General features: G+C 45.9%; 1 protein-coding gene across 1 annotated transcript in view; it reads left to right on the top strand.

Moving 5' to 3' along the window:
* The first annotated feature begins 172 nt into the window (after positions 1-172).
* RSPRY1 (ring finger and SPRY domain containing 1) overlaps positions 173-25,121 on the top strand; it is a 40,005-nt gene continuing 15,056 nt past the window's right edge. Inside the window, exons 1-5 of the mRNA XM_033069783.1 lie at positions 173-252; positions 9,970-10,145; positions 12,098-12,593; positions 15,449-15,501; positions 16,946-17,058. Coding sequence (XP_032925674.1) covers positions 12,247-12,593; positions 15,449-15,501; positions 16,946-17,058 — 513 coding nt within the window. The 5' untranslated portion in view covers positions 173-252; positions 9,970-10,145; positions 12,098-12,246. The remainder of the gene's footprint in view (positions 253-9,969; positions 10,146-12,097; positions 12,594-15,448; positions 15,502-16,945; positions 17,059-25,121) is intronic.

Genomic DNA, 25,121 nt, shown 5'->3' with positions numbered 1-25,121 from the left:
CTGCGCCGCGATTGGACCAAGCTGCGGTACCGGGGGCGGGGCCGAGGGCGGGGCGGGTCGCCCGGGAGACGGCGGGGGGCGCGGCCGCTGGCGGGGGCGAGGCCTGGGCCGGGGCGGGGCCGAGCCGTGAGTCGCCTCCATCTTTCGGCACAAAGGAGCGGCGGCAGCGCCGGGCCGGGGCTGGGCAGGGGCGGAGGGCGCGGGGTCCGCGGCGGCCCCGCTGCGCTCCCGGCGGGACTGCGCGGAGCTGAGGTGAGGCAGGGCGGGCGCGGCCCGGCTGGCGGGTGCTGCGGGGCTGGGGTGGAGCGGGGCGCGCACCGGGCTGAGGGGAAGGGACAGCGCCGGGCTGGGCGCTGGTGCCCCACTGGTGGCTCCGTTACCGGCCGTGCGTTAGGGAGTGAAGGCACCGCGCTCAGCCCACCGCGCCCTCCGCTCCCCCAGGGGCCGCCGGCGCAGGTCCCGCTTGGGGCGGGGGCCGGGCCAGCGCAGCCCCCCGGCCCTGGGCAGCGGCCCGGGGTCCCGTCGGCTCTGCTGGTTGATGCAGGTGCCCCCTCGGGATTGTCGGTAACCGCCAGCTGCCTCGCCGGGGCTACCGGTCCCTCCCCTCCTGGGGAGGGCGAGCAGGCGGGTGGCCAAGGGGCAGCCCCCGGGCTCGCTGAGCCCTCCCGGAGGCCCCGGAGCCGGGCAGAGCTGGGCTGGCGTCTGGAGTTGGGAGCTCGCTGCAGAAAGCGGCGAAAGGTGAATGAACGGAGGGTTTGGCGAGCCTCGGGGCCGCGAGGGTTGGAAGTTCCTAACGGCGCCTCCGGGTGCGGGGAGAGCTCCCGGGCTCTATGACTTGCAAAACGAGGGCTGGGCTACGGCGGGGTTGGCAATGGTGTGCGGGGGGCAGAGTGCCCTGGGATCGCGGAATCGCGGCCCCGAGGTGCTGCTCTGGCAGCTGAGCCCGTCGGTATTGTTACACGAATGCGAGCAGCCAGGATCCCGGAAACTTTACTGCTCTCAATGCGAAAATGTTTCTCCACAGCAAGTTTTCTGGCTTTGCAGAGGAGATGTGCGGGTGTGCAGCGGGCCACCAAATGCACTGGTTTACCTGGATTTTTAATTTTTTTTTGCATTCTTGGGCGGTAGATGAGGCAGCGGCACCTTTGTAACACCTCGGCTCCGCTCTGTTCTGCCACCTCAGTGCTTATAGAGCAGGATTTGTTCACTGCTTGCATTCTGCCCATTTGGAGCATGAGTTTCTCTTTTAAGCCCTTTGGTTCTGTCCTGCCGGTCGCTGTTTCTGTCTCGCAGGCCTTCATTGACCCCCTGTTTTTAGGAAATGCCTTTTTTTATACTTTCTGCCATGTATCCTTCTAGGTACAATCTTAATGTAAGTCCCAAGGATGACTGTAGTCACCTTACCTTTCATTTTCTGTTTCGTTATTGCCAGCTCTCACCCCGAGCACAGAGTTAGTTTTGGCGCTGAGACAGTGTTATCAGTTTTTCTGACACAGTGAAACTGGTCCATGCAGAAACACAGACATAAGAGCTGCCTTTTCTCTCCCAAATTTATTCAGCCTGCTTTGTGTTCTGAATGCTGGTGTGTTTGGTGGCTTGTTGGTTTTTTCATTTTATGTCTGTCAGTGTTTGTTTTCTTCAATATAAGAGATTTTTTTTTCTGCTTAGCACTAGCTTTGCTTCAGGATTTTAGTTTTTCTGTCCTTTGTCTTGCATTGAATGCACGTATTTGTTTTGGTGTTGTTTTCTTTTCTCATGCTGGTCCTGAGCTCAGTTCTTCTTTTCTATTAATTTTCTATGTATCCATCACTGCTGTGAGATTATTCTCATCCACTCATGTACTGTGACTTTCCCTTGTTTTCTTCCCAGTATTAAAATTTTTGCTATCTTCTTGTTAAACTATACAGATTTTTAAACATCATCACCTTTGAGCCATCTGAAATAATCACTTGCATCTCACCTCCTCTTGGACTCCTGTATTTGACTGTGGATATCTGGAGGACTGTGCATTCTCAAAACTTGTCATATTATTTTAAGAGTCTGTGGTGCTGTTAAATGTGTTTTTGTTTTGCATTTATCCGAATGCACAGAATTGATCTGTTCTTTGATCTAAATCTGGCCCATTCTTCTATAAGCGCTTTTGCCTGTGTGTCTTTGTTCTCTGCTGAAGTCCACTCAGCAAAAGAGGCCCTTTCTCCTCCTGGCACCCATTCCTCTGTCCCTCCCTTTAGGACATTGCTGTTATTGCTTTGTGCCCCAATCTCTGCTGTTTGTTCCTATTTATAGGTCTGCTTGAACAGATTGTGAATTTCCTGTGGTGTGTTCTTTTTCAGATGAGTGAAGCACAATTGTAGTTGCGTGATCGCTTCTTGTCTCTTCCCTTTTCATCCAGACATTCTCCTGAGGTTCCTGCTAAGTGAAAGTTTTCAGCTTTCCCTGTCCATCACTTGAGTAGGAAACTCCTCCAGGGTATTTTAGTGCTGTGTTTTGCATTCTGCACAACTCTTGTTATAACTCTTGCTGATGCTGATTGTTTATTAGCTTTGCCTTGGTTGTTTACCCACTCTTAGATTGCTGATAGATCTAATCCAGCTTGTCCACACACCTCCCTTATCAGCTGTGATACCAGTGTGTGTTTGCAGGAGAATGGGCTTATTGGTTTCTCTGAGGTCTTTAACTTTCCTTTTTATTTACCTTCATCCTCCTATACATGGAATTTCACTGCAACCCTTGGTGGTAACCACTGTGGTGCTCTTCTCTATAGGGTGACTTCATAATTTGGTCACTCAGTGACTCTCTTGTTCTCTCACTGATGCATTATTCTGTGATTTTCCTCAATGTTTTTTTTTTTTCCTCTTAGAGGGACATGATGGTTTTCTGCACAACCCTGCAGTGCTCTTCCTTGGTACATTATCAGTGTTTCCACATAGGAGGTCTTGGCTTGAAGTGCATTTCATTTGCCGTGAGTCTAATGGATAGGACTGAAATAGATCACTTACAATGTTCTGGTTCTCTCCTGTAAAGTAAGATGTCCCTCATGTTCTGCTCAATCAGAGTCAATTCTCCTCAAGATTTTGCTTGTTTGTTAAAATTAAGGAATAACAGGAAGGTATTTATTAGTGTAAGCAGAAAGTTAGTGATAAAGGCAGTGATTTGTTAGGACACTTACTGGCCTGTAACTCTTTAGGTTTCTTCATTCAAATTTCCTTTTAGATCGTTATCTCCCCTACGTGGCAATGTGCTGTGTTTGGAAATGTCCTCTGTGGGTCATGTAGCTGTGTGGTGATAGCCTCACAAAGTGGAACAAGGCTCATCATGTGCACTGTGTGGTTCCCCCTCAACACAGAGGCAACAACTTCAAATGCTGTCACCTTCTAGTAAATTGAAGGCCAGCTAATGTCATGATATTTGTCCTGTTCTGCTCAGTTATCAATATGTTGTGTTCACCATTTCAAACTGGTTTTTGTGTGGTTTTTTCCCCTCTGTTGAACTTATGATTGGTCAGTAGACTTTGAATTTATTCATTGTTTAAAGCAGTGCAGGCAGTGTTCTTACACTGAGATTCCTCATCTTTCAACTATCTCGTGTACTTTTTATTGCCTTGTGTCCTGACAATATATTTTATTATCCTGGTCTGTGTGTGGTAGCTGTGAAGTTGGCATTGCAGGGCAGTGGCTGTGCCAGCATGATCTTTATTTCCTTTTCTATTCTTCATTAGGCTGCTGGGGTCTAATAAAAGTCAACTGTTCACACATGACTCATGAGGTTGCGTGACTGACCAATGCATCACGATCTCTCTTCAGCAGTGCTTGTAATTACCTGCCCTTGATCTGCCATTACTGAGACCAGGCTTGTACTTTGGAAGCACAGCTCTGCCGTGGGAACTTTGTGAGCTTGCTGGGGTTTGCTGTGCAGCAGGGATACCTGGCAGTCCGAAGTCTGGGGTGAGGAGCTGCTCCTTGGTTTTTAATGCATGTTTGTTGGATGGAATTCAGTGAGTTCCCATGACCAGTAACAACAAATCCATCTTTTTCCTAATAAATCTCTTCCCCTCAGGGAAATAGTGGTTTCTGAGCATATGAAACACAGCTGTAATTATTTTCTCCCTTTTTAAGGCTTTCTTTTTTCCATAGAAAAGGCTTCCCTTTTAGCTCAAGGTATCTGGATATCTTTGTAATTTGTTAAGTTTGAGAAGGATGAGTGTCAAGGACATTCTGATCTCAAGTGCTGGCATGGGTTTTGGATTGCTGGCTTCAGTACAGGTGCACAAACTCTGGTACAGTTACAGCTTGAATCATAGGTTAGAGGGCAGCTGGTGAACTATGAGCCAGGAGGCTGCACCGTTCATGTGTATCTTATACCTTCCTGCAGACAGTGGGACATGCTAGAAAGTCATACTGAAAAAAGGAAATCCAGCAACCTGCTGATGCTCTTTTTTTTTTCTCTAAAGGCAAAGCTGTCTGCCATGGAGCAGGGTTAGAATTGTTCTCCCTGCTTTTAAAAACATTCAGCTAATGGCAAATTGAAGAATGGTGTGTGTGTTTGCACTCAAACTCTGGTTAATGTTTCAGTTCTAATATAAAAGATTTAAAAAAAAAACAACAGATGAGTTATTCTCTCTTTAGAGCATTACCCCTTTGTAACTTTTAGTGAAGTGGTGTTTAAATGTAATTATCAAAACAATTTAATCTTAATTACCCTGAAATTCCTCAAAGTTATTTAGCAGAAGCCCCAGGTGGCTGAGACTTTGTGTTCCTGGTACTGTTAGAGGATTTTGAAAGCCTCTTAAATAGTTTTTGAGCTTTCTGCCTTTTTTGACTAGCCTGGGTGCAGGGTGTTGTTTAAGCCATATTCAGAGTGCCTTGTGAGACAGGAACATGCCCATCATCCTCCCACTTCCTGACCCACCTGCACTTGTCCGAGCCATCAGTCAGGCCCCTTCTCCTCCTTGGCCACAGCACATTGAGCAGCTTCCTCTGGGTTTCTGGCAGAGGCCCTAAGACACTGTAAGAAAATACCACAGCTCAGTGGCTGGAGCAGGACACCTGTGAGACCTGGCAGGAGCCCTTGTTACACGTGGTGCCAGGTTCTCCCCTGCAGCATGCTGTGCTGGCAGAAAGGGAAGGTCCTGAAGGCAGAACCTGAAAAGACAGATGGGGAGAAATGAAGCTGAGTTCTTGTGTGTGTGAGTTTTCTGTTGTATTAAATAAGTTCTGTGATAAAGCACTGGAATGGTCTGCCCAGGGAGGTGGTGCAGTCACCATCCCTGGATGTGTTTAAGAAAAGATTAGATGTGGCACTCTGTGCCATGGTTTAGTTGAGGTGTTAGGGTGTGGGTTGGACTCGATGGTCTTGAAGGTCTCTTCCAACCTAGTGAAGCAGGTGAGATAAGGGGGTTCCAGTGACCTCCCCAGAGCTCTGTTTCAGGTTCTGTATTCTTCAGCTCTGGAAGCCCCAGGTAGTTCAGGAATTGTGCTTTCCATGAGTGCTTCCAAGGCAGGTTTGCTAACCCAGTGACCTACATGTTGTGTTGGACTCAGATGACAGTCTCGAGCAGCTGTCACTGTATCCACTCACAGGAGGAAAGAGAATTAGGAGGACATTTCCTGCTCTGTCAGTACAGCTCTGAACTTTGCCTAGCAAAGAGCAGCCAGCTTTCCGTGGCTGGCAGGGAAGACCACAGAGGTGGCTCTCCTCTGATGCTGCTCCAATTATCAATACATGGAACTGTCTTCAGCCTGTTTCTAGACATTGCTCTGCACCCTGCTCACCAAGGCAGTTGTCAGACAGCTGATAATGCAAGCTCCCAGCCAAGGCATTGCTGAGTTTTTCAGCAATGTCATCAAAATTTCACACTGAAAACAGTTTTTGGATGTGTGAGTTTTGTGTGTTCATAATAGCTTAGTCACACCACATAGCTGGGCTTAGTTCTGTGGTCTATGGCAGGAGGCTGTTCTGCCTTCTACAAAGTGATTCTGCACCCCATGTTCCTCTGAAAACAAGCCCAGCTCTGAGTTACAAAAGCACTAAAATTACAGTAATTTCACGATTATAAGCTACACGGAGTATAAACCGCACTTCCGGGTGCCAGCAACTTTTCATTCTTTGTCCATACATAAGCCGCGCCTGATTATAAGCCGCACTTCGGGTTCGGACCAAAATTTCAGTCAAAATGGTGCAGCTTATAATGGTGAAATTACTGTAATTTAGACAAGAAACAGCCAAACTGAGTTGCCACTCTTTTGGCTCAGTTACATGTTGTTGTTGGTTTGCTGACAAGAATCTGCCCCTGCTTCCAGCAGTCCCTTCTTGAAGCATCTTCCTGGTGCCCACACCTGGATGTTTCTGTGCTAGCCCTAATTCCAGCTGCTCAGTCTCTTGACTTGCCCCTCAAAATGTTTTTGTGGTTTAGATTTTGCTTATGGATAAGGTTCTTTAAGTATTGAAAGGAGCTGATCTCCATGTGACTGAAGAGAACTCTTCCACTGGTTTCTGGATACTGATACAGATAAAACCTTATCCTTTCTGAAATGGACTGTTGCAAATTTTACTAGGTAAAGCTTCTTTAGAAAACCCTTTTTTTTTTGTGATTTCTTTGCCATTCTAAACCTCTGCTTGGTATCCAAAGAGTCACTTTCCTCCCAGCATTATCTATTTTGGAATTTCTAGTGAATTTTTTGGGAGAGTTTTGATGGTTTTTTTTGGTGGGATTTTTATTTAATACTGAATCCTGATGTCATTAATGCTTTTGTCAGAATTGTAGTGCTGATAACGCCTTTAACTTTCTGGGCAGCAAGGAAGATTAACTTGAATTAATTGAAAGTTATTTATAAGCTTCCAAATTAATGTCTGTGCCAAAACTTAATAGGGTGTAGCCAATCGATTTTATTTCATGTGCTTGTATCCCTGCAGTTTATAGGAGTAGTGTGTCTTGCCATCTACAGGGTGTTGTCTTTATCTCCCTGCCACTTCTGAAGCAGTGCATTATTCTCTGCTCCTTGGGCAACTGCTGAGCTTGTTCAGCTCTGCCAGGCCACATCACCCTGCTGGAGGCACCTCTTGTTCTTCACTGGGCTGTCAGATACCACTATCTTTTTTAAAGATCATTATCTCAGAAGTGCTTTCATCTGCCTCAAAGCATAACTTAAACTCAGTCTCTGATAAGAGATTTAATGATCCATGTGTGGCTTGGGGAGCTGAGAAGCAGGAAGTGTGATCCATACCAGCATTAGACATTAAGCAAAGTTGAAATTTTCTGTAGTACAAAGGACAGTTCCACCTAAATGACTGTGAGATGACAAATGATGACCTGAGAAGGGGAAGCTCAGAAGGTGGTAAATGCTTCAGTTTCCATTTCAGAAAGAAAGCTGAACAGTCTGATGCCTGGCATGTCCTGAGCACTAGTGTATCTAGAGCTAAAAGAAAAACTGTGCAGTGAGGAATCCCTGCTCTGGCAACACTCATTTAAGTGAGAAAGTGAAGTTCACTTTAAAACTGTGTTGCAATTTTAGTGTTCCTGTACCAGCTTAAAAAGGGGTTTAAAGGAAGTGAAAAGACAAAGTAGCACAATGTGCAGGTGACTGTAAAATCTGACTTTCACAGTGAGTGTACAGAAAAAGAAACTACTGTGGTGGTAGTTACTGTCTGCTACTTTCTGCTTCACATCAAGTCAAACGAGATCAGATCCTCCAGCTCTGTGTTGGTGACAAAGATGAATTACCTAGAGAAGACGTCAGGGTTAAAGCCCCATTGTTTGCATAAACCTTGTGCAACCTGGGGGTTTTTGCTGATGAGCACTTGTGCAGGAGCTGGAAAGCTTTGAGACATGGTGAGCCTCTCTGTGTGAAACTGGCACACTCAAGGTCACTCTGCTTTTGGTTTAGGGTGCTCTTGCAACCAGCTGTGGCAATGGCTTTGTGAAATGCTGCATGCCAGTAAATGCTGCTTCCCATCGTGTTTTGACACTAGTCTTAACCCTCCAAGGTATTTTTAAAGAAAATAGACCTGAATTAGGGGTTTGCCTCAGATTACACAATGTGGTGGTTGGTTACCACATGCAGAAGCACCAGCAGGGTATTTACTCACTCCTCCTGCTCCCCTGACTGCGTGCACTGCGTGGTGCCACGCTGGACACCCAGCAACTGCTTCAGCTGCCCAAGTCTCACAGGTGAGAGGGGAACCTTGCAGGTCAATGGGATCTCCTGAGAAAGTTTCCATTTCATATTCTAGTTGTATGTGATTTACTGGAAATTCTTGGTTTTCAGTACTATCCCCATCATTTCAAAGCTGAAAATTCTCCTTATTATAAAAGCTTGTTTATCCAACAGGCTGCTTCTTCCTCTTACTCCTGTATCAAAGTTGATTATCTTACAATTCATGTGTTTCCTTCTGGTTTGAACTTTCATCTGACCGGCATCACAAGTATTTCCATCTCTTCCTTTTTAGGAGCATCATTTCTTTGGGAAAGAAATGCTGAGGAAATATTTCTAATTATTTTATCTCCTTAATAGGAAACTACTGGCCAAAACTCTTACAGTTTTGCTTTTGAAAACCTATCAGCTTTACTGTGTGATTTGTTGACTGAGCTCCTGTGTTACTCTGCTCAAGAGGGAAAATCTCTGTCCTTAATCCTGCAGTGGTGGCAGAAACTGGCAAAGTGTTTTTGGTTTATGTGCATGAGGGGTTTTTTGTTTGCTTGGCAGTGCACTCCCATTTCATGGAAAGAAGAGACATTTTCCATCATGAGGCAGTATTATGGTTGGCTGTAACCAAATGTTTGAGGGGATGAATCACTGACTCTTGGGCTGCACATTGCAGAGAAATTATCCCAGTGCCACTTGGAGCCAGCTCCTGCACTGGTGTGCTCAGTCAGATGATCCAGGGGAGGCTCCTCTGGGGCAGGCTGGGCATCTGCACTGCCAGGCAGCTGCAAACCCCCTCCCATAGCATCCCTGGCAATGGATGATCATTTCATCTCTCCCACTTGGATTGCAGCCATGGCAGGTTGGTCAGAGCCTGTGACTCCTCTGTGCATCCATGCTCGTGCTTGAGCCTGCAGGAGAGCAGCTGCCTTGTGTGGTGGGGATGGTCCCAGTGGCCAGTGGAGGTGTGTGGGGGCACAGGAGGCTGCAGCTGCTTTTCTCCCCTGCAGGGAAGGTGTTCTGCTCCAGCAGCATCTGCTCTGGGGGCTTTGTTGAGGGCAAGATGTGCTGGGGCAGCTGTTCAGCGGTGTCCCACAGGGGCTCTCTGGTGTAGAGGAGATGTCAGGCATTGGCATTTTGTGCTGTTTGGTGAGAACTGGAGTACCAGTCACTAATTGTGGAGCAAAAACTTGTCTTTTTATTAGTTTCCTTTGCACTTCAGAACCTTTCTTGCATTCATGCTCTATCCAGGCAAGCTGGTTTGTGAGCAGATCTGTAGCAATCTCTCCTACCTTGTGTTTCTAATTATTTAGCCTTTCAGTTTGTTTGAGGCTTGACAATGAGTTCCTTGTATGTGATGGTGAGCAAGAGCCAAGTGAATGCTGTCAAACCCAGCTCTTTACTAAATAAGGGGAGTTTATCCTGTCATTTCTCTCTTCCTGTTATCTAATCAACTTTTATAGTCTACTTTTATTTTCTGCTGTGTCTAGTTGAGGAGGATCTGCAGCAGATACTATTGCTCTCTTCTTCCTCCTGTAGGGAGTAATTTGAGGTGAGGAGTTCTCTGCACTTGGTGCTGTGTTGCCTGGAAAATGAAGGCTGTAGAAATAGGTTGGATTTTCTGTATCTGTGTCTTGTCCTAAAGCTTTTAGATGACAAACTGGGAAGTCATGGAGAAGCATTGAGAGAATTCCCTGTGTAAAGGCTGGCTATAGCTGAAAATAACAGCACAGCTTGATGTCATGGCAGGTGTAGGGAGGAGGTGGAGTGTGTCTACCTTAGATGCAGTTTCCAAGTGAATTCTCTTTTTTTTTCCATCTCTCCTCAGGGACTCCTCAGCGTAGTTCTGAGAGTGCAAAGAGTCAGTAATGACTCACTGCCCACCCTAAAGGCTTACAGGGTGCTGCCTTTTCCAGAGACTTTGTGCCCTGGAGGAAAACAATCCATTTCTACTACAGCACTTTTGAGCTTCCCCAGCTGCTCCTGAAGCAAGCAAACTTACAGGTGAGTTGATAATGATTATTTGTTTTTAATCATGCTTTAAGTTGTCAGCCGGAAAACCTTAGGCTTCAATAATCTGCTTTAATCTTGACATGTCTGTTTTTGTTTCTTTAGGTAGGTTCTTACTCATTTCTTATCTCTAAAATGCAGCTTTTCTATTCTTGTTCTGATGACAAGATAGATTCACTGTGTTAACATTTCCATAAGTTACAGAAGAACTTTATTCTGATTCTAAATCTATGTATTTTAGTATTATCTTGCTAAAATGTCCTTAAATGACCCAGATTCATAAATACATACATATTCCCTAGAAAGGCATGTTTTGCATTCAATATAACTAGTTCTTTTTAAAATCAAGAAAGTAATTTGAAGCAGTTGTGAGCTCAGACAATTCTATTTGAGGTCTTTGTAATCTGCACTGGCATCTCTCATCTGCTTGTGGCTTGCTGACTGAGAAGGTGACAGCTGTCTTGGCTCAGATGGAAGGACTCTGAGCCTGATGACCAAACTGCTTAGGGCATAAAGCAAGCATGATGTGATGCTGAAACCCTTTCAGTGATCTGTGGTTTAGGAATTTCTTGACCAAGAAGTCAAGATCTTGTATTTTTGTCCTATTGATATCCCTTGAGGAGTTGACTTTTTTTTTCTTAGTTAGCCTCCAGTTGATTTCTTAATACTGAACATTTCGCTGTGCTAAAAGATGATGTGCTTCAAACTACAGAAGAGCCTGTGAGAGCTTTGCTTTTCCAGTGGCAGCTGACATCCCAAGACTTGCTCATATGACCAGTGTCTGGCTTCCTGAATGTTGTTGTGATCTTGTCCCAAAGGGCAGCCAGCAACTGCAGAGTTGCCAGTTGGCTCTGATGGTGGGACCTTCCATATTTAAAAGGTGTCAGCTCTCTTTGACTTTCTTTTGAATTTAAGCTGCTACATGTCTGCTACTAATGAGATTATTTAATAATTGAAGAATAGAAATAACCTATTACAGGATATTCACCATAACTTCTAGTGTTAATGTTAAACTTGATTCTTGAAAGGATAAAAATTACTTACTTATTCTGACATACCTGAAGTGTGTAAGTAATGATATATCTTTTGTAGGTTTTTATTTTACCTGAGACTTTAAGTAATGTTGTATTGAAATGGGACTTTGTGTTATGAAATGGGGCTTTAAATCCTTTTTTATCTTGCATTTTCAATTTAATGATTGGGAGAGACTGCCCTGTGGTCTCAGTAGCTACTGAGCCTGTATGTGATCCAAACCATTTGAATGAAGAACAGAAGAATGATGGAATTACTTTTTTCCCAAAAAGGGAGGGCTGATTTGACACTAGATCCAAACAGGCACACAACACCCATTTCAAAACCCCAGTTAGATTTGTAAGGCATTTAAATGCTGTCTGTAATTCCTGTTTAATTCAGTGTTGGTGCTTCTTTGGGTGAGCAAGCAGGAGATGTAGGCATGTTCCAAAAATGTGTGTTTGTGCACAGGTAGACCAAATGGTTCTCTGTTAAATCTATTGTTTGTTGAGCTAAACCATAATTGTAAGATCAGTTCTTTACATTTTTTCTAATTTGTAGTCTGGAAATGTTCCTGATGTGAAATGAGAACCTTAAGTGTACAGCCTTTATTGGGGTGACATAAAGCATATGTCTCTGTAAAGGGTAAAAGAAATAGTTTGTAGTTTGTTTTTAGTATTTAAAGGGTAGCAATGTGCCAGGTTTACAGGCAAACTTGTTCTTCTGCATCCAAAAACCATGAAGGAGCTGGGAAGTAATAGGTAGTGTAGAAAGGAGTGGTGTGTGGGCGAGAGCTCCTTACCAAGGGCACTTCCTCCTCCTCCTCTTCCTTCCTTTCCCTTTCCCCACAATAGACTTCAGGTAAAGCCTTGTGTTTCTGGTGGTGTTTTCTAGCAGTAGTAACACTGACTCTTGTTCTGGGTTTGCTTTTTCAGACCTCCTTCTGGATGACCAACGTGTGTTTCAAGTGATTCTGTCGGCACTAAGTCTCCAACTTCCTGCTCGTTCCAGCTGGTAGCAACATTTAAAATGCAAAAAGATCACAAGCCAGGATCACACAAACATTTCTCTTAAAACTTCCTAGATGATTGTAGTTGCTTTGGTTGTGTTCTATGCTAGCAGAAGCCTTTTGCAAGGTCTACTGTTGACTCTAGAGCACCACGTTCCCCGTTTGCTGGGAGCCTTGGGGGCCGGCAGCATGGGAAACTCGTGCGTCTGCCGCGACGACAGCGGGGCCGAGGACAACGGGGACTCTCAGGGCAGGCAGAGTGAGAACAGCAGAACACACATCCCTGAAGCAAGGAGCCACCCAAGGGACCCTGTGCGTCCACCCAGGAGGGGTCGAGGGCCTCATGAGCCAAGAAGGAAAAAACAGAATGTGGATGGGCTGGTGCTTGACACACTGGCTGTAATTCGGACGTTGGTAGATAAGTAAGTACCTCCTCAAGGAATAATTCAACATGAATGAAAATGTTCTTGTCTTCTCTCAAACTGTGGCTCCAGCCTCTCACCGATCTGCACCTGACCCTCCCTGAAGCAGCCACGTGTTTCCATCTGGAGGCTTAGGAGAGGAGCACCTTTCCTAGGTAATAGAAGTAGCTCCTGAGTGCCCAGGTCCAGACTCTTCCAGGAGCTGAGGAGCTTCCTCACAATTCCTGTATGGGCTTACACCCATGTGGCATGAGGAGTGTGCTCAGAAAATCTTACCTGGCACAGATACACAGTTGAGGAAACAATAAGCACTCCAGAGGCTGGGAACTTCTGTCCTAAAAATTGGTTGTTGTGCAGTTTTCTGTTTGCAGGCTGGATTTTGCTTCTTTGGAAATGGTGAAGCAAAATAGGGAGCTTTGATCTTTGTTAGCCTGGATAAACAGACTGAGGTTTTCCTTCCAGCTGTAAGTCTGACTACTTTTTAAAGATCACATGTTGTGACTGCCCAACTCCCAATCCCAGTATTGCATTCCTGGCATGCTCAAAGCATCCATTAAAGGCATGGGGGATATTTATGGGCTCATCCATTTTTTGGTCTTTTTTTTGGTTTTGTTTTAAAGCTTTAAAAGGACCTCAAAAATGATGGGTTAAGTTAGCTTGACACTTTTTGGGTTAGTTGCAGGCTAGGAATTGGAAAGACCAGAACTGAAGGAAAAACACTTTTCCAGCCTGATAGCTGGGGTCTGAGTTTAAGGTGGATGAGGCTCCGAATAAATGAGCCTTGATTCATACATCTGCATCAGCTCTGGAATATGCCTGCAGAGGAGGAGTTGGCCTTCCTGCTGTCAGAGGCTTTAAGTGAAAATACAGGACTGACATTTTTCATGAACATTTAACTCTAAGGTGTGTGTTTTTCTTTTTTAACAGGTTTTACTTTGTGCTCGGTCTTCAAATCATGGCAAACTTTTTTTAAAGTCTCTTCCCAGTCTCACATGCCGTCCCCTTTCCAGCAAGTTCAGCTCCTTAAGCTGTTTCACAACACTCCTGTGCACAGTTGATCCTGTTCCTGTGGGTCTTGCAATCAGTTTTGTAATCTTGTAAGCACTTTCCTATGCCACTAAGAGACAATAAGCATGGCTATTTCACTGCCCACAGAGTCTTGTTTCTGACAAATTCCTGGAGCTACTGTATTTTTACAGGGGCTTTTATACAGACTATAGTGAAATGCACTGTGATAAGCTATGAATAGTTGCTTTCCCTGTTTGCTATTTGCTTGTTTTTACATGGGATTCATTTTTTTCTTGGTTTTGGTTTTATCAAATCTCAGTCCTAACCTAAAACGTATCTGACATTTTTTTTTCCTCTATTATCTAGAGAGAGAAGTTGCTTCCTGGAAGTTTAGTTTTATAAACTCAGAAGGATAAGTTCTATATTTTGGGGCTTAAATGAGGAAAGTGTGTCCTAGAAGGGATGTTAGAAATTAAGTGGTTAAAATGACAAATTGGTGGAACAGGATTTTCCTTTTCTCAGTGCCAGTACTGCAAAAACCTGCTACTCATGACAAAATCAGAAACCTTGCAAATAAAAATGTCATCCTTTTTATCATAGCCTTTACTTGTACTGATGGTTGGGATTTTTGTTGGAGTTGTTTTCTCCTTTCTTTGAACCTATCTGTCCTTTCTCCTGATGTAACTCTGGCTGCAAAATTGCATTTCTTTTTCTTTCTGGGCAGATTACTTTCCAGGAGAAATGTGAAGATACCTCAAGTTAAAAAAAACCTATTTGTTTCAAATGTCGTGTCCATATGAAAGTGTGTTAAATGTGTCAAAAGACACTTGAGCATTTTCTTGTGGAAATATTTAAGAATATGTTAATCTTTTTGTAAGGAAAAAGAAGACATGTATTTATGTCATATATATTTCATCAATGCTGAGATTTTCCTCTTCTTTATGAATAATCTCTCAAATCTAGGTAGTCTTATTATCTCCATAAGTAATGTCTGTTGATATTTTCTAAAATTCCTCTGTGTTTCACATTTCCATTTTTTTTTTCAGAGCTGTATGATAGAAATTGAGTGTGGAACATAAAGTCTAAGCCTGGGGTTAATTCACAGTGCCTGAGGAGCACTGAAAGTATTTTAGGACATGCTATTGGCTAAGTTTTTTCTGGATCTAGAGATGCTTACTGAGCAGGATTTTGGAGTCTTGCTTTGGGTACTTTCACTGTCAGTGCCTGCTATGTGTCCATAACCTTGTGTCCTCACTCCAGCAAACTGGACTGAGGAATTGATCTGTTGTGGTTTTCATGTTAGAAAGTGGATTGGAATAAATATTTTCTGTTAAACTGCCTTAATTATTTCTTTTAACAGCTCTTGTTGAAGACTATGATGCTGTTAGGTGGCTTCCCATTTAAGTTTTCTGATGCTCTTTAATATTTATGTATTTAGCAGAGAATTTCTGAGGAAAAAAAATCCTGTTGAAGAGATGCCTCTTGTGCACTGCTTTGGGTTCACTTTGTGACCTCTGGCATGCAGTGCCTCATTGTGTACTACAAGGAGCCTGCTAATGAACAGCACCAAGCCTGGGTGTTATGTTCAGCTTTTAGATATGCAGATGTGGATCACAATTTCACTTGTCAGCTGTTGCAGACATGGAGATGTTGATGTTGAGCCAGAGAGAGGCTCAAATCCCATCTGTGTTTCAGATCTGAAAATGACATTAGCAATCTGCAGCCTGTGTAACTTCCTTTTGTGAAATGGTTACTGGATTTGTTTTCTGTCTGTGTATAATCATTTTATTCAGTGTATTACATTGATGACTGTGTGTATATTTTGACCTGTGTAATATCTCTTTCAGTGACCAGGAGCCTCCTTATTCAATGATCACGTTGCATGAAATGGCAGAAACAGGTATCAAGGCATTGTGTTGGGCATTTCAGTTGTGACTCACAAGCAAAAGAAACAGAACAAACCCCAAGCCCCTCTTTTCTTTGCAAAGAAAAATGCACCTCAGCCACATGTGTTGGGATGTGGTGTAGTTCTGGGGATGTGGGAACAAGAATTCAGCTCTGCCCTTCAGAGCTTCACTGAGTTCATGCATTGCCCTGAGTTTTTGTGAATTCAGTTAAACTTCCCATGTGAAATCTCCAGAAGCAGCCAGTTCATGGCCACAGACACACTGTAGTGGCATTAAAGCATAAGCCACAAAGAATGGCAGTTTGCAGCTGAGCAGGAGCATCCTGTGCATGTACATAGACATGGGCTAAGCCCATGGGCTAAGCCATAAGGCTTTATTTTTAATTTTTATTTTTTATTTTTGAGGCCTTTTAATGTTCCTTCTTGTTTGGGCCTTGCTGACTTTAGACCTCTGCTTTACTCATGTAATTGTCCCAAAGTGTTCCTGCAAGACAAGCTACATTTGTGCAAGGGCTGTCTCACCTTCGTTACAGCGGGAGAAATTCTCCCAGCTTAAGACTTCAAGGAAACTTCTGGTTTAGTTGAATTTTTCTCTCTCTACTTAGTATAGCATTGGTAGTGGTCTTAGAAAATATATTTCTGTATTAAAATAAATCAATCTGGTTAGGTATTACAGCAATTCAATAAAATGATTTTCAGGGGAATGTGCTAACATAACCCCCATTGTATTACTGCTGTATAGGGAACGTTGCTTCTTCAGCCTCACTCACCCTGTGTGCAGATACAAACTGTCTTTATTTTCACTTCTAAGGGAGCATTTTTCTTGTAAATCCAAATCTGTTTACTTTATCAGTAGTTTAACATCTTCTCAGTGGATGTTTGCTTGCAAATAAAAGCCCTTGTCTGCTCATTCAATGGTGAGAGCTGCTCCTTAAGAAAATAAACGTTCTTTAGATCAGCAGGCATGGCAAAAACCCACTGAGTTTCTCTGAACCTTGTGTTACTTCAGGGAACTCAGGAAGAGGGATCTGATTCTGGTTAAAAAAAGTATTTCCTCAGTGTCACTGTGTATGTAGCATTTAACATTTAGGAGCTGGTACTGCATGCTGAACTGAGTGTCACACTATAACAAAAGTACTTGTCCATACCACCATGAGTAGCAGGAACCAAAGGATACTCTGGCCTGGGCAAGACTCTTCTCCAAACTGTAGAGGTGTTCACTATTACCCAAGTTGCTGGAAACTTTTTTTTTTTTATTTTAAACTTCTAAACTATTGCAAACCAAGACAGAGGTGTAAAAAGCAAACTCTTTTTCCTGATATCTCTAAGCTCACTGGGTAATTATGAGGATTTCTCAGTTCACATTTTGGGATGTATTTTGTACATTTCTGAATTGCACTGTTAATTCTGAGTGTGCCTTCTGTTTTGTGGTTGACAGATGAAGGCTGGTTGGAAGTTGTCCAGTCTTTAATTAGAGTTATTCCATTAGAAGATCCCCTGGGACCAGCTGTTATAACGCTACTGCTCGATGAATGTCCGCTGCCAACAAAAGTGAGTGGAGAGCAAATGCATTTATCTGTGGCTCAATGTCAGTTAGTTGTACTTGCCACACCCATGATCTCTTTGAGTGGCTTTCACCAGTGATGCAAGACTGATAGTGGTTCAGAAAATGGGTGTAACATTCAACTTCAAGTGATGTGAGGTGACTTGGTGTCTAAATGCTGCAAGGAGCATTCCCCCAAAAAAGATAATTTGGTCCATGGGAAGGAACAAGAGACCCCTTGGGTTTTGGCTGCTTTTCTTGCCACTCTCTCCTGCTGTATGATACTTTACACTGTGAAGGGAAGGGTGTGCAGGTGCTGCAAAAACTGCCCAAGTTCTGCCCTTTTGTTCTCTCATTTGCAAAGCTGCACATTTACAAGTCACTTCTGAATTTGTTCCTGCCCTGCACGTGAGGAATGCAATGCAAATGGGTGTGTTACCCTAAACAAATGACATTTTTCAAGTATGAAATAACTATTTATTGTTTTGGTAAATGAGAATGCTTTTGTTTTACTGGCCACTAGTCTGGTTTTAGGTGGAAAGATGACCTGAGGTGTTCATGCTGTGTTGGTGCAGGTGTGTAACTGAAAGCCTCAGGTGCTTTGGGATGTTAAATATAATGTTTGTGCAGAGAACTTGTCTGTCTTCAAATGTTTGTCATCTCATTTCTTCAGAAATTGATGATCACATCATTGCTGCTTTGATTTCTCAAGCTCCTGATGCTGCCAGTTTTAGTCTTCATTGGTGTTGTTAGGAATATAAAGAACTGGTTGCAACAGTGGCTGGAGAATTGGTCAAGCTCTCAAACTACCTGAAGTGAGTTTGTTTCCTCTAGGCTATTGATTACAGTTATCTGAGACTTTTCAACAAGAGAAAAGTACTATGACTTGTCACAGAGCTATGACTAGAAACCTTGCTTTAATAAAGAAATCAGGAAATGGAGACTGCTGCAAATGCACCATAGGGAGAGTGATTTTGGATTTTTTGTTTGGCTCTACAATGTCCTTGGCAATCAAATGATTTGTTTTTCAAAAGCCATGTGACTTTTATTTGGGTACTTTTAAGGAGTTTGCTATAAAATAGTTGACCTTATGAAGACAAGGAATGAGGTGCCTGTTTTTCTGGGGGGCACAGTGGTTTTTCCTGTGTATCTCCTTTACAGCACAAGCAGCTGCAGCTGTGGGGTCTGCTGCCCACATGCAGCCTCATAAAGTGTGTGCTGCTGTTCATTTTCTTCTGTACAGGATAAGTTTTTAGTCAGTGCCTCACTTTCATGACAGCTGGAGAACAGCAGCAGGCTGTATTTCATTTTCTGGTTTTGCAGGCTATAAAGTCCTGTCCCGGTTTAAAGGGACAGTATTACCAGGAAAAGGGAATTCAGGAACTCGCAGGCACAAAAAAGGTATAGGTTGGGAATAACAGTTCTTTACTGAAATATTTATAAGACAAACAAAAACAGCATCAGCTATACGAAAGAAAAAAAACAGTGACAGAACAGAACGGAATTCAGTCCCAGTCCCTTTTTCAGTCACCGATGGCTCTCCGATGGACCAGGGCGGGCGGCTTCTTAGTCGCGACTGCTGCAGGGGCAGGGGAGGGGGCGAGGTAGCTTCACCACCCCAGGTGGAAGAAAAGGGTGAGGAAGGAGCTCTGCTCACCGTGAGCGTCCCAGTTCCCAGTTGTTCAGAGGAAACAGCAAGCTTTAGCAGTCCAAATCCAAGAAGCCTGATCCCAACAGGAGAAACGGAACCTCTCTCCTCGAGTTCGGCCGGCGAGCTGTGTAGTTCTCCTACCCCCAGTGTCCTCTTACTTGCGGAACACAAAAGCAGGACTCCACCTTTCCCTAATGGGCCATCATTGCTTCAGCAGTCCTTTATCTCCAGCTCTTAACGGCTAATAGGAGAGCCATCCCGGCTAGCTTAACATAATAATGGAAAAAATTTCTAAACCTCGCCAACCCACAACATTATCCACCCCAAATTTTTTCCATGCTAACATACTACATTAAATTAGAACCTTTAAATTACATACATACATGCAGTTACATACACAGTATCATAGGTAGTTCACCCCAGGACAAGGTCTCCTTGGGGTATGCATCGGGTTTCTCCATCCTTTTGCATCACCCACCAGGTACAACCTGGTCCTTGAGCAAAAACCACCCCACGGACAGGATTGTCTTTGCTGGAGGCAGAGTTCACCCAAACAGTTTTCCCTAGCATACCTCTCATGTGTACCACTGGAACCTTATCTCCATCTGGTGTTCCCAAGAGCTCAGATTGGGCAGGGCCTGCTCGGTTAGTGGAACCTCGGGTATTCACTAACCATGTGGCCTTTGGTAGATTACTTTCCCAGTTCTTGAAAGTCCCCCCACCCAGTGCCTTCAAGGTGGTTTTAAGCAGGCCATTGCACCGTTCGACCTTCCCAGCTGCTGGTGCATGGTAGGGGATATGGTACACCCACTCAATGCCGTGTTCCCTAGCCCAGCTGTTTATGAGGCTGTTCTTGAAATGAGTCCCGTTGTCTGACTCAATTCTCTCAGGGGTGCCATGCCTCCAAAGGACCTGTTTCTCAAGGCCCAGGATGGTGTTCCGAGCAGTGGCATGAGGCACAGGGTAGGTCTCCAACCATCCGGTGGTGGCTTCCACCATGGTCAGCACGTAGCGCTTGCCTTGGCGGGTCTGAGGCAGTGTGATGTAGTCAATCTGCCAGGCCTCCCCATACTTGTATTTGGACCAACGCCCACCATACCAGAGGGGCTTCACTCGCTTGGCCTGTTTGATGGCAGCGCACGTCTCACAGTCATGGATGACTTGAGAGATACTGTCCATAGTTAGATCCACCCCTCGGTCTCGTGCCCACTTATACGTGGCATCTCTGCCCTGATGACCTGAGGCGTCATGGGCCCATCGAGCCAGGAACAATTCTCCCTTGTGTTGCCAATCCAGGTCTATTTGTGACACCTCTATCTTTGAGGCCTGATCAACCTGCTCGTTGTGTTGGTGTTCCTCATTAGCCCGACTCTTGGGGACATGGGCATCCACGTGACGAACTTTCACAGGTAGTTTCTCTACCCGGGTGGCAATGTCTTTCCACTCGTCGGCAGCCCAGATTGGTTTTCCCCTACGTTGCCAGTTTGCCTTTTTCCACCTTTCCAGCCAACCCCACAGAGCATTGGCTACCATCCACGAGTCAGTATAAAGGTAGAGCTTGGGCCACTTCTCTCTTTCAGCAATGTCCAGGGCCAGCTGAACAGCTTTGAGTTCAGCAAATTGACTTGATCCACCTTCTCCTTCAGTAGCTTGTGCAACCTGTCGTGTGGGGCTCCATACGGCTGCTTTCCACTTCCGGTTCATTCCCACGACGCGGCAGGAGCCGTCGGTGAAAAGAGCGTAGCATGTTTCATCTGCTGGCAGTTGGTTATACGGTGGGGCTTCCTCAGCGCGGCTCACTTGTTCTTGCTCCTCATCATCGGCGAGACCAAAATTTTCACCTTCTGGCCAGTTCGTAATTATCTCCAAAATCCCAGGGCGATTTGGGTTTCCGATGCGGGCGCGTTGCGTGATGAGGGCAATCCACTTGCTCCATGTGGCGTCGGTGGCGTGGTGGGTAGAGGGAACCTTTCCTTTGAACATCCACCCCAGCACTGGTAGTCGGGGTGCCAGGAGGAGTTGTGCTTCCGTCCCAATCACCTCTGAGGCAGCTTGGACTCCTTCATAGGCAGCCAAGATCTCCTTCTCTGTGGGAGTGTAGTTGGCTTCAGACCCTCTGTAGCTCCGGCTCCAGAATCCCAGAGGTCGCCCTCGAGTCTCCCCAGGCACCTTCTGCCAAAGGCTCCAGGACAAGCCATGGTTCCCGGCTGCAGAATAAAGCACATTCTTTACCTCTGGTCCCGTCCTGACTGGGCCAAGGGCCACTGCATGAGCGATCTCCTGCTTGATCTGGGCAAAGGCTTGCTGTTGCTCAGCACCCCAGTGGAAATCGTTCTTCTTACGGGTGACCAGGTAGAGAGGGCTCACAATCTGGCTGTACTCAGGAATGTGCATTCTCCAAAAGCCTATGGCACCTAGGAAAGCTTGTGTTTCCTTCTTGCTGGTTGGTGGAGACATTGCGGTGATCTTATTGATGACCTCAGTGGGGATCTGGCGCCGTCCGTCTTGCCACTTTACTCCCAGGAACTGGATCTCTCGGGCAGGTCCTTTGACTTTGCTCTTTTTAATGGCAAAGCCGGCTCCCAGCAGAATCTGTATGATCTTTTCTCCTTTCTCAAATACCTCCACTGCCGTGTTCCCCCACACAATGATGTCATCGATGTATTGCAAGTGTTCTGGAGCCTCACCCTTTTCCAGTGCAGCCTGGATCAGTCCATGACAGATGGTGGGGCTGTGTTTCCACCCCTGGGGCAGACGATTCCAGGTGTACTGCACGCCCCTCCATGTAAAGGCAAACTGAGGCCTGCACTCTGCTGCCAGAGGAATGGAGAAAAATGCGTTAGCAATGTCAATGGTGGCATACCACCTTGCTGCCTTGGACTCCAGCTCGTACTGGAGTTCCAGCATGTCCGGCACGGCAGCGCTCAGTGGTGGAGTCACTTCGTTCAACGCACGATAGTCCACAGTCAATCTCCATTCTCCATCAGACTTGCGCACGGGCCAGATGGGGCTGTTGAAGGGTGAGTGGGTTTTGCTGAGCACCCCTTGGCTCTCCAGCTCACGGATCATCTTGTGGATGGGGATCACAGCATCTCGATTCGTCCGGTACTGCCGGCGGTGCACTGTTGAGGTGGCAATTGGCACTTGCTGCTCTTCCACCTTCAGAAGTCCCACTGCAGATGGGTTTTCTGACAGTCCAGGCAAGGTGTTCAACTGCTTAATGCCCTCTGTCTCTACAGCAGCTATTCCAAAAGCCCATCTGTATCCCTTTGGGTCTTTGTAGTAGCCACTCCTAAGAAAATCTATGCCTAGAATGGGCGGTGCCTCTGGGCCAGTTACAATCGGATGTTTCTGCCACCCCTCCCCTGTCAGGCTCACCTCAGCTTCCAGCAAAGACAATTCCTGTGATCCCCCCGTCACCCCAACAATGGAAACACGCTCTTCCCCCACATGTTCTGATGGTATTAGAGTGCATTGTGAACCAGTATCAACTAATACCCTGTATTCTTGTGGTTCTGATGTGCCAGGCCATCGGACCCACACCATCCAATAGACTCTGTTATCCCGTGCCTCTCCCTGGCTAGAGGCAGGGCCCCTCTAGCCCTGGCTATTACTCCTTTCCTGAACATACATAGTGGAGGTTCCTTCAAGTGGGTCTGACAGATCATCCTCCCTTCTGTAATGCCCAGCACCTTGGTCATGGGAGGTTGAGGCTACCTTCACTTTAGTGTAGCTCCCTCGGTTAGCATTTCCCTCCCTCAGTTGACGCACCCGTGCTGCCAAGACAGAAGTGGGTTTCCCATCCCATTTTCCCATGTCTTCCCCATGGTCACGCAGGAAAAACCATAGGTCAGCTCGTGGGGTGTACCCTCTTCCACTAGCTGGGGAGCATTGGGCTGTAACCTTGGGGTATGAGGCTCGCACTGGTGCTGCCTTGATCTTCCTGATCTCCTCCCTCATCTCACTTATGTCACCTCTCATCCCCCTCACCTCCCTGATCTCCTCCCTCATCCCCCTCATCTCTTGGACCACGGAAGAAACCTGGGCCTGCACTACGCCATTCATCATACTGTGAAAATCCCTAAGCTTGTTAGCAACAGAGCTCACTGTTTCTCGGTGCTCATCAGCATTAATCATTGCAATGAAGGTGGTGTATTGAGATGGCCCTCGGTTTGCCAGGTTCCACAGCATGTGACCTGTGCACCTGACCTTGTCAGGGTCATTGTCATGCTGTCCATCCCTCCCAAAGAGTACCTCCAGTACCGCCACCTCTCTCAACTGTTGAATCCCTTCCTCAACGGTTTTCCAATGCATTCTATTATGGTACTCCTGCATTCTTTCTTTGTTGACAAACCTCTCTCTTACACTCATTAAAAGCCGCTCCCAGAGGGGAAGTGGGCCTGGCTCCCTTACGAATATTTGGTCCACACCTGAGTCCTGGGACAAGGATCCCAAATTCCTTGCCTCTGTACCATCCAGGTGCACACCTGTACCCATAAGGTCCCAGACCCGAAGTAACCAAGTTGTCAAAGCCTCCCGGCCCCGTCGTGCAATATCTTTCCGCAGATTGCGGAGATTTTCATACGACAGGGACTCAGTGATGATTTCAACCTCTGGCTCCCCTGCTGGTTGTGAGGGCCCTCCTCTCTGGTCCTCTTTGTCTAGGTGCCTTGCTTTCATTTTAGACTTCCTAGTTTCTACAGGGGCGACTGCTGCTGGCTGTGAGTGCCCTTGCAATTCACCTGGACCCTGGGCAGATGTAACACCTATGGGTTCCACTACAGCATCACTGGATTCTCCCCCTTTATGGCAGGGCTTCTCACCAGCTGGGGAGAGGTACTCCTTCATCATCTGGCCCATCTCACTCATCTGCTTCACTAGAAGCCCCACCCACTCCGGTTGGTTTCTTTCTGAGATGGGCTGTGGGGCAGGGTCAGGCTCTGGGGCAGCATCCCTAGTCTCTGGGGCAGGGTCAGGCTCTGGGGCAGCATCCCTAATCTTTGGGGCAGGGTCAGGTTCTGTGGCAGCATCCCTAGTCTCTGGGGCAGGGTCAGGCTCTGTGGCAGCATCCCTAGTCTCTGGGGCAGGGTCAGGTTCTGTGGCAGTATCCCTAGTCTCTGGGGCAGGGTCAGGCTCTGTGGCAGCATCCCTAGTCTCTGGGGCAGGGTCAGTCTCTGTGGCAGCATCCCTAGTCTCTGGGGCAGGGTCAGGCTCTGTGGCAGCACCCCTATTTCCTGGAGTAGGTATCAGAGTTGTTATCCAGCTCAATCCCCCGTTATCTCTTAATGTTAAATAGGACAAGCCTATCATTAACACCAGCCACTGTACGATATCATTAGCATTCAGAGGAAATCTGAACCCTTCAAAAACTGGTGGGGTAGACCCAAAAACTTGGGTGAGGGGTTGGGAGAAAATTTCCCCTGGTGTTATTCCCTCACAGTAGGTGCCATTATTAAAGTAATCCCAAAAACATGCATTTAGTGTGTGGTATCCCTGAATCCATGCACCCGCCGTCCAAAGGAAGTTAAAAATCCATGAATTCCTCACCTTATCAACCCACAAAGCAAGTTCGATAACAGTCACAGTAGCCTTAGTTACAGGGCCCATGCTTATGTAAGGGTTTGCAAATGGGAGATATACATGTATGAACACATGCAGCCCAAACCAGATTAAACTGGACCACATGTTGCTAGCACACACACAAAAAAAAAAAAATCTCAGGCAACTGAAGAACTGTTATTCCTTAACCTCGTGCCACACGTTCGGGCGCCAAGATCTGTCCCGGTTTAAAGGGACAGTATTACCAGGAAAAGGGAATTCAGGAACTCGCAGGCACAAAAAAGGTATAGGTTGGGAATAACAGTTCTTTACTGAAATATTTATAAGACAAACAAAAACAGCATCAGCTATACGAAAGAAAAAAAACAGTGACAGAACAGAACGGAATTCAGTCCCAGTCCCTTTTTCAGTCACCGATGGCTCTCCGATGGACCAGGGCGGGCGGCTTCTTAGTCGCGACTGCTGCAGGGGCAGGGGAGGGGGCGAGGTAGCTTCACCACCCCAGGTGGAAGAAAAGGGTGAGGAAGGAGCTCTGCTCACCGTGAGCGTCCCAGTTCCCAGTTGTTCAGAGGAAACAGCAAGCTTTAGCAGTCCAAATCCAAGAAGCCTGATCCCAACAGGAGAAACGGAACCTCTCTCCTCGAGTTCGGCCGGCGAGCTGTGTAGTTCTCCTACCCCCAGTGTCCTCTTACTTGCGGAACACAAAAGCAGGACTCCACCTTTCCCTAATGGGCCATCATTGCTTCAGCAGTCCTTTATCTCCAGCTCTTAACGGCTAATAGGAGAGCCATCCCGGCTAGCTTAACATAATAATGGAAAAAATTTCTAAACCTCGCCAACCCACAACAAGTCCATAAAGTT

This window comes from Catharus ustulatus, chromosome 11 (assembly GCF_009819885.2).
Source record: "Catharus ustulatus isolate bCatUst1 chromosome 11, bCatUst1.pri.v2, whole genome shotgun sequence".
Classification (NCBI taxonomy): Eukaryota; Metazoa; Chordata; class Aves; order Passeriformes; family Turdidae; genus Catharus; species Catharus ustulatus.
Note: the sequence above shows the minus strand (reverse complement) of the source record. Positions and strands in the feature narration are given on the sequence as shown.